This window comes from Trichogramma pretiosum, unplaced genomic scaffold, assembly GCF_000599845.2.
Source record: "Trichogramma pretiosum strain Unisexual culture from Peru unplaced genomic scaffold, Tpre_2.0 scaffold36, whole genome shotgun sequence".
Classification (NCBI taxonomy): Eukaryota; Metazoa; Arthropoda; class Insecta; order Hymenoptera; family Trichogrammatidae; genus Trichogramma; species Trichogramma pretiosum.
Window position 1 is genome coordinate 1,621,896 of NW_019641685.1, and position 10,043 is coordinate 1,631,938.

General features: G+C 47.8%; 1 protein-coding gene across 1 annotated transcript; it reads left to right on the forward strand.

Moving 5' to 3' along the window:
- Positions 1-403: 403 nt before the first annotated feature.
- On the forward strand, positions 404-9,302 carry LOC106659963 (protein suppressor 2 of zeste-like). Its single transcript, XM_014382768.2, has 4 exons — positions 404-706; positions 5,437-5,625; positions 5,729-6,291; positions 6,993-9,302. The coding sequence occupies exons 2-4, from the start codon at positions 5,454-5,456 to the stop codon at positions 8,988-8,990; spliced, it is 2,733 nt and encodes a 910-aa protein (XP_014238254.1). The 5' UTR covers positions 404-706; positions 5,437-5,453; the 3' UTR covers positions 8,991-9,302.
- Positions 9,303-10,043: the final 741 nt, after the last annotated feature.

Below are 10,043 nucleotides of genomic sequence, written 5' to 3' on the forward strand. Positions count from 1 at the left end.
TGCTGACTGCTGCTGCACGACGGTCTACAGTACACGAGAGATAGTACAGTAGTAGTATAAGTCACTTTGCCGCGGCCGCCGCATCGTCGTCGCGCACACCGCGAGTTCTCTCTCTCTCTGGCGCGCGTGTTGTGTTTCCGTGCGCCCGCTGTGTGCAGCGGAGCAGAGGACTATACTCGAGGAGCGCCGTCGCCGCCGCACACGCAACATATATATACGATATATACAAGCACACGCCGCCGCGAGCGCGACTTTTCTCTCTCTCTCTCTCTCCTCGGTATAGGAGTTCCGTCTCGTCGTCGACGTCGTTGCCGTCGTCGTCGTCGTCGTCGTAGTCGGCCACCACCGCCACGGCCGACAGTCAAGCAGCAGTAGCAGCAGCAGCCGCGCGACGAGTCGACGATCCTCCTCCGTCGTCGTCGTCTCGCAAGCTCAGTTATACATTACTATTATATATACAAGACGGTGCGGCCCGCAGCTGTTCCGCGCTTTCGTAATATAGTATATACAATATATATATAGCTATATATATATATACAGTCAAGTGTTATAGTGTGTCGCGTTGGACGACGACGGCAGCCGTCCACTATCAGTGCACTGTCTGCGGTGCTTGTGTGTGTTGTTGGTGTGTGTGCTGTGTGCTGCGAGTGCTGCCAGCAGCAGCAGCAGCAGTAGTCTCTTATCAACGCGGCTATATATCTGCAACGTGAGTAGTATATAATGTTTAATAATAATAGAAAAGACATTCGAGTGTTGTTGTTGTTGTTGTTGCTTATGTTGTTGTTGTTGTTGTTGATGGGAGAAAAAGTCCGTGGGGAGGAAGAAAATGTCTGGGATGCTGCTGGCCTTTACGTATACACACACACACACACATATACCTATACAGTAATACGTACTTACGTACGTACACGCATACATACACACACAGAGTCGAGACTCTCTCTCTCTCTCTTTAAAGTCTGAATGTCGTGATATACGTATACACGTATATAAACACACACACACTGACAGAGCAGCAGCAAAGTGGAGTGAACACACAAGCAGTAGCGCTGCTGCTGCTGCCAGTGCTGCCTCGGTTGGTGCTGCTACTGCTCTTCATACACGCGTGAGTGTGTTTGTGTTCGTGTGCTGTGCTTCTGCGCAGCGTTGCCACGTCGCACGTCACTGACTGCCTGCCAGTGGTGGCTGGAATAAACACACCTATACGTATTGCATGTATATAGGCTATAAGGCGACGTTGCCGGATCCGCTGCTGCGCTCCGTATATTAAGAGAGTCTCTCTCTCTCTCTCTCTCTGACAATTCCGAGTTTCTGCTTTGGGTATATCAGCAGCGGCGGCAGCGGCAGCAGAGACCCGCATATATATAGCGTATATATAAAACGCGATATATAGATATAGCACTACTTTGTGTACTGCTGCTGCTGCTGCTGCTGCAGACTGTGTATGTGCATCGCGAGGCAGTGGCTGGCCTGTGTTGGTGTCTCTCGGACGTCAGACTCAACCGTGTGTTGGCATTGTATACGACTGTATATTCGTGTCGGCGTCGGCGCATCCATATATACATAATATCTGTATTATACTATATGTATCAAGTGTATCAATTGCCAATGTGAGTATATTGTACAGAAACCGAGAGGCGCAGAGTCGGAGCAATTATACCCGTCGACAGGCCCACACACGTTACATTCCCTTTAATGAGTAATGTGAGCGACACTTGCCTGTTTGTGCCTCCTCCTTCACGTATAATCTACTCGTGGCATGCGGCGCATTATTTCATCCAATGAATCTCTCTCTCTCTCTCTCTCTCTCCTTCAGTATGCGGCTCGCGAAGTGTCAATTTTGTACCGCCGCGGCCCCATAATAGTTAAAAAGCTCCGGTTTTGCATAGCAAACAGAGAGATTCACTGGGCCACAATAGGGCAGCTGATGATGACATTCACGCTCACGCACGAGGCGCAGAGAGCAAACGTCAAATCTAATATTCGTCGTTGATTTTATACCCAGCCGGTGTATACACAAAATAGGAGCACGAATTGCTCCGATATACATGCAGCTCCGACGTATTTACGCTTGCTAATGCGCCCACGCACACGCGCGTACAGAAAAATGCGTACGTAGTGCGATACATATAATCAGGATCTATACGAAGGCGAGTCTTCGTGTCGTCGTCGTCGTCTCGCTTCGGCGCACGTGACTTTTAAATGTCCCGTGTTGTTACGTGCGGTGCAGCATATACTACTACGCCGTGCTTGACAGCGCTTGTGCCTCTCATACTTATTATTATTATTATTGTTGTTATTATTATATGTATCGCGTGTGCAGTATATATATATATATATATATAACACAGCTTCTGCCCTTGGTGCACTTCGTAGCATAACAGTGCCCCTATTGTGTCTATATATACAGCCTTAAATTTTCTTCCTTCGCTCTCTCTGTCTGTCTCTACTTCTGCTTCTGTATATTATAAACGCGTTTATGTGACGTACAGTGCTGTGGCACACGGGAGAGGTGTACATTTTTCCGCGGTGACATCCGCAATTAGATACTGTATACACCACTGTACACGGCGGGTATTATTATTACTTCCTTTCGACTTCGTTATGCTGCTTTTTTTTTTTTATTTTATTTTTTAATGTCACTCGACTCTCCTCGCTACCCATTCGTATACATATATTGCTTCGTTTCATCTTTTTACACACGATATTATATTATATATTTAGATTTAGATTCGGCGCCGTCAGCGTATATAATCATCAGCGCTGCGGCGATGTGATTTAGCGCCTGGAATTTTTATTCCCGTTGATTCCGTTAACGTCTGTCTCTATATACCACTGTACAGACACTGCACATACGTTGTGATGTGCAGCAGCAGTAGTATATAGGAAATAGACCACGCGTTTTGCTGTACATAAGTACGAGAGTTCGGCTCTTTCTCTCTCTTACCGATGCTCAACAAGTTTTATGTACGTCTATATATCATATGCCGTATTTAAGTACGCGCGTGTGTGTTTGCGGCTCGCGCAAAAGTGCGCGAAAAATCCCAATTCTTCATCTACACGAGCAGCGCGTTATACATACTCTACTAAAAGCGAAAAAGCATTTTAGTTGTTTTTTTTTTCTTTTCTTCTTTACGAGTCGGAGCAACAGTTAATATAGTCGTGCGCGCGCGCGGCAAAAAGGATCTGCACGACTCGCGCGGCGGCGCGTTTATCGACGCGATAACGCACGTAACTTACAATACGCGCTTTAACCAGTCGTTGTCGAGTCCCAGCACGCGCGGAAATTTTTTCTCTCTCTCTCTCTTTCTCTGTTTTAACTTTTTTTTTCTTCTTTTTTTTTTTTGCTCGCGATAAGCAGCAGCAGCAGCAGCAGTAAAAAGCGAGAAACTTCGAACGTTATACGAGCTGATAATCTTTGAACGCGCGCGCGCATGCGGTGGTGTGCACTTGTACATATGTATGTAAAAAAATAATATTCCATAAAGTCGCGAAGATCGACTGCGTTATACGGAGCAGCAGCAGCTGTTGTAGTGCCGGCATTTGACATATACACACGCAGATATACAATACAGGCACGAGGCACGCGTCTTCACCTACCACGCGCAATCTCTGCGCGCGATATCGTGTGTTATTATATATAATATCATCGACGACGTAACGACGAGCTTCGAAATTTTGCTCTCTCTCTCCTCGTCCATACGCACTGCATGAGCTCTTATGCATGTACATACGCAAGTGTGTGTGTGTGTGTGTGTGTGGGCGGCATCGCTCGATATTATATCCAACACACTGCCTCTTTCATTTTCTCTCTCTATCTCTCGGCTCCGATGTATAATATGTTTAATATACATACACACACACATACACACGATATTCGCCGGCGCGTGCATAACCCACACATGTGGGGATTCGAATCATCTCTCTGCCCCCTCCCCCAACGCAGCAAAAGCAGCATCAGCAGCAGCAGCAGCAGGGCCCCCTGCGTATATATAATATAATATTATATACGCAACGCAGTACACGGTATATATATATAAGCGCCGATAGTGCGTATATACGTACGTTCCTTTACGCCGAGATGTAGACTCTCCCCTGGGGGGGCGGCCAGGCGCATGCCAAATGATTTTTGAGAATAACTTCGTATAAAGAGCGACGGGGGCTTTATTAAAGTTTTTTTTTTTTGACTAGCTCTCAGCGTTCGGCAGCCTTATTGTTATATACGTTTTACTTTAAACTTTATTTGTCACGCGTACGCGACTACATACGATGACGACGACGGAGATACGCTTACTTGCCCGCGAAAACAATCCACATGCCGATGCAAAATTCACAGTCTTTCTCTCTCTCTCTCTCTCTCTCACGCCGGTTATCTTCTTCTCCGCGTATATATAGCAGTAATAATATCGGGCTCTTTGCACCCTGATTATACGGTATGATTATACGTACGTGCGTTCATGTGTGCGTGTGCGTGTGGGTATTGTCGGCGAGCCGGCCACTCATTTCTCGCAGCCTCTATATTTAGCCCAAACTTCGGGATCTTTTCATGGGGCAGAAAAAAAAAACATTCTCCGGCTCTCTGTGTCTGCTTGTTGTATATGTTCCGGTTAGGCATTTTTCGCATTCGTGCGGATTGACCTGTACCGATTAAGGAAATACCGAAGCATGCGTAAATGATTAGGTTCGAGTACGTGTCGTTTTATGATTTCCAATCTCGCAAAACTCGTAGGAAAATATTCCTTAATGGTAATCGATATTTACGATTTTTGTGTACGTATACGAGAGAACATCGAACTTTGGTAGGAGAAAAAAGGGATCCGCTCTGCACGTTTTCCGAAATACATATTTCATTCAAAGAGCTAAATAACCGCGAAACGATCGCAGGCATTCGTGTATACGGTTATTTGAACAGAAGGAAACGAAAATTTGGTATACAGAGATCGCCGAAAACGCTCTATACGCGTGAACATTCTCGTGTCTGGCTTTGTATACAATATAATATCGATATTATCTGCTTGAACTTTTTTGTTCCAGCTCTCGTTATATTTTTTTTTCGACCGAGAGAGCCTATTTATCTTCGCATGCGCGAGAGTCTTTAATTTAATCGAAGATGACTCGCGTAAAACTATTTTTAAAGTGCCCCCCCGTACACATGCTGCTGCTGCTCGCGCGACCACTTAAAACCCCCCCTCTTCCTATATACATCGTGCAGCGAATATTACGCCTTTTATGTTTCGGCGCCACGCTTGATTACCACCGCGTTACGCCATCAACGACAAAAAAAAAACCACATACGCTCGTATATGCTAACTGGAAAATTTCAAGTGGTACCTATATAACGATGCTTTTTTGAACCAGAGAAATTTAAGTTTATGAAAATATAGATGAAAAAAAGAACGATAATAAACGTACGACGATCGATCGTTGGGTTTACAGGCGCACAGAAGTATAGGATGAACAACAATCAGAGCGGCGCCAAAGTGTCGTCCAAGGAGAAGAGGGTCGCGACAAAAATGCCGAGGCGGCCGAAACCGAGCGTCAAGGAGCTGAACGAGCACATCGTCTGCTCGCTCTGTCGGGGATACCTCATCGACGCCACGACCCTCGTCGAGTGTCTTCATTCTTGTGAGTATCTATTCGACATCGCCTTCGTAAAAACACGTATACGCAATTGGAAATCGTATAATCACGTCCCGACCTCTCTTCGCTCTCTCTCGTCGTTCCACAGTTTGCCGGGGCTGCATAGTGCGACGACTGCAGGCCGGCCCCAAGAACTGTCCCGTCTGCTGCGCCAGCGCTAGTCAGGATCCTCTCGTGCACGACGTGGCCCTGCAGCGCCTCGTCTATCTCGTCGTGCCCGGCCTCTACAAGTCCGAGATCGAGCGTCGCCGACACTTTCGCCAGGTCAATCCGCAGTGCACGAATCTCACTCGGCAGCCGGTGGGCGCGCCCGAGCTCACCTTCGACGACCTGGTCAGTCTCAGTCTGAGTGAGTGGAAACCCGGCGGTGGTGGTGCTGCGGCGATCGGCATCAACGACGACGACGACGACGATGGTCCCGCCCCCACCAGATATCTCAAGTGTCCCGCGGGGGTGAGCGTCAAGCATCTGGTGAGGCTGCTCATGCTCAAGCGCGGCTGGGACCATCAGGCGCAGGACCCCACAAGGCGACGCATCGACATCATGTACGAGGTCAAGGCCAGCGGCGGTAGCGGGAAAAAGACTGAATTAGAGGTGCTGGATCCGGCCTGGACGCTGCTCGATCTCGCCTGCATATTCGATTGGAAAAGGGTGAGTTTGGATGTTTTTTACATTATTGTTTATTTGTCGCCCACCCAACGACCGTGACTGTTTTATATTATAATTTGCATGGTTGATGAGATCGTCGATCATTTTACACCGACGTCTATATGCTTATCGGAATCCCTAAAAGTCAATGTAAGCTTAGAAATATTTAGTAAAAATAGGCGAAATTCATTTCAAACTCATCTATGAGATTAGATAATTGCTCTATAGTTCTGGATATTAAATTTTCAACTATTAAAGTAATGCAAAATTAAATAAATATTAATTGGATTTCATAAAGCATTGAATGATTGAAGTTACGATCCTTTACCTAGATGGCGTATTTCGAACCCGCAAGTGATAAAAATAATTCGTTTCTCTATATAATTGGTTCTATCACTTTTATTGCAAAGAAATGTTCTGACCTGCGTCCCATGGGGTCTCCTTGTAAGTCATCATTCTTAAAATTGTTGAAATGTCATTATATACAAATTGTCAGTTATTTGATACTCTAATGAATTGTAAATTAGGGAAATTGAATTTGTGTTTATGCGTGCCGAGATGAAATTCCAATAGTAAAGATGCTTTGAAAGAAAAGAAGCAAAACAATAATTTTAGAATATACAAATTTGGCATTCGTACAAATTTGTGATTCAAAATCATGATGATAAAAAAAACCTCGATTGGTTTTCTTCTTCTGTTCGCAGCAAGCACCTATGAAGCTTCTCTACCGAATCAACAGCGTCGAAGACTCGACCTTAGTCAACAGCAAAATTCAAAGCAGCAACAGTGTCCACAACGACTCGACGGCGAGCAATCATCATCACCATCACCAGCAGCAGCAGCACCAATCGATGGAAAACATCCAAAGACCACCGACTCCACCCCCTAGTCCGAAACCGGCTCTGTCGCCGGGCAAGACGTCGTCCAGTCGACCGACGACGACGACGACGACGATCGGCAGCGATCATCATCATCATCACCATCACCACCACAACCAAACTAAGGAACTCCTGGAGACGCGCAAGCCCCGCTGCGAGGTGACGCCCGTCATGCGATCGCCCGATTACGTCACCAGCGCCAACAACAACAACAACAACAACAATAACAACATCAATCCAGACAGGCAGCGTAAAGCCAACAAACTCGCGAAACTCGAGCATCAGCACAAGCGCAAGAAGCGAAAAAACAAGCGGGTCATCGCCGAGATCACGACGACGCCGCGCGAGGATCTGCTCAAGCTCAAGGTCCGACTGACGCCCTGTCCACCGAGGATCACCTCCAATACCGTCAGTAGCAGTAGTAGCAGCAGTACCAGCAGCGTAGCGACTCAGTCCAAGGAGAAGCTGATACAGATGCGAGCCGTGAGAAAGGAGAAGACGAAGGAGCCCAGTCTGAAGATTCACATACCGAAGATCGACGAGGTGCACAACGCCATGCTGGAGGAGAAAAAATCGGCTGCGGCGGCGGCGGCTGTGGCTGCCAAGATGGAAGAGATGAAGAGGAGTAGTAGCAGCAGCGAAGAGAAGCCGTTGAAGATATCCATGAAGCTGGGCGACCCCGCCAACAAGGAAAAAGTCGAGCTGATCAAGATCAAGAGGAAAGAGGAGAGAATAGCGGCGGCGGTTGAGCAACAGCAACAGCATCAGCAGCAACTACAACAGCAACAACAGCATCATCAGCAGCAGCAGCAGCGAGAAGAGACGCCGAAAAACGAGGAGGTGCTGCGCAAACTGGGACTGGTCGCGATCGCCGAGGCCAATCGCAACAAGCACGACTCGGCGCAGGAGCCGCAGCAGAAGAGAAAGTCCGACGAGTCCGCGCACGACGCGGCCGCGCGCGAGAAACTCGAGAAGAAGTATCGCTTCGGCAAGGCCAATCGAGTGCGCAGTTTATTGGCCGAGAAGCAGATGAGAGACGCCGAGAAGTGCATGTCGTCGTCGGTTTCCAAATCGTCGTCGTCGTCGCCGCAATTCCGAACGACGACGCCGACGCAGACACAGACGACGACGAAGCGAAAAGAGCCACCGCCCCTGACGCCGCTGCGCAACGCCAAGAGGGCCAACGTCACCTTCGCGCCGGCGTCGTCCTTCATCGGTGGAAGAAACGAGTCGCCGCTGGATCTGAGCAGTCCGACGTCCAACTTCGGCGGCGGCGGCGGCTCGATGATCAAGGACAACAGCGTGCTGGACCTGTCGGAGTCGAAGGCGAGTCGATCGCCCGCGGAGAAACCCGCGGGTATATTGAGAAACAGCAACAATCCGAGCAAACCGTCGCCACCTCCGCAAGCGGTGGCTTCGCAACAGCTGCAGCAGCAAATCACCTTGGACAATAAGAGCCGAGAGGACAAGAAGAACCAGGAGGCCAATCTGCAGACCCTGTCGAACGCGGCCGCATCGCTGATGGGCGTCGTCACCTCGCAGCAACAGACGTCACCACCGCCACCATTGTCAAAACTACCACCCACGTACATGAGCAGTCCCATAGGCAACGGGCCGGTTTCGCAACAGCAACAACCAACGTCGAATCTGCACAATCGAGTCGATCTGAGGATACCTCAGCCTCAGCAGCGACTCGCCAGCTTCAGCATGAAGATGAAGCCGTCGATGGGCGTGCGCCACATACCGAATCCCCAGGCAGTGGTGGCCTCGCAGTATCGCAATCAGCGCGCCGGCTTCTTCGGGCTGGCCCATCAGCCGCCATAAGAGAACAAGAAGGCAGCGTCAGGTCTGACGGATTATCACGACGCTTTCGTCAAATTCCTCGATAAGCGCATGAGTAGTGGTGGTAGTAGTAGTAGGGTGGCGACGGCTTCGTCGACGCTCTGACGGCGGCTCGCGGCGGCCGCCTCGGTTATGGTCGTCGCCGATCTCCTCCTCTCGTCTCTCCTTCCTCGAGTCGATTATCGTTATTACGTTACTAAAGTATTTACGATCTTTTAACGATCGCGCGCGGAGAGAGAGAAGAGACGGCAACGGCGGTAAACGCGGCGGTGGCGGCACACGGGGCGGTCTATAGGGAAAATAATAAATGTGTAATGTATAATTTTTAATTATCGCAAAAAAAAGCGAGCGAGCGAGCGTGAGAAAATTAGCTTTCTCTCGCGGGTATTTTTTCCAGAATTTTTAAGGTCCCCCCCCCCCCNCCCCCCCCCCCCATCATATAAATAGTTGAAAATACTTTTTGAATGTGCAATACGTAGGATTTAGCTTGATAATTTTTATTATTATTAATTATTCATTTGTTATTCGAGTCATTTATCGGAGGGCACGCGCGCGTGAGAAAGGATATCGGTTGTATAACTTATATTATATAGACACTGAAAGACTAGGTCGTAGTTTCGGGCGGTGGCAAATGCATTACAAAAAAAATGAGGAAAACGCAAAAAAGGTAAATAAATTGTGATACAATACGATGAATCGTTGAACCGCAGGAATGAATTTTCTTGGTTTTTTTTTTCGTTTTTTTGCTTCTAAAACGGAACTGTAAAAAAAGAAAAGAGTATTATATAACGAAATATTTAACGTAGCCCACAATATATTTATAGTTTAAAACGATTATGTGCGTGCTTCGAAAAAAAAAGAATAATTTCAACGCGTGTGCGAGTGTGTGTGTGCGTAACTAGCGAATATTCTCTTATTCTTAGTCTTATTATATTAAATATCTCGTATACATAGCAAAAGTGCGTAATGGAAGCCACACACACACAGACACGCGGTCTTCGAGACATTCTGAGAGAGCAGCATCTTGTGCGCATC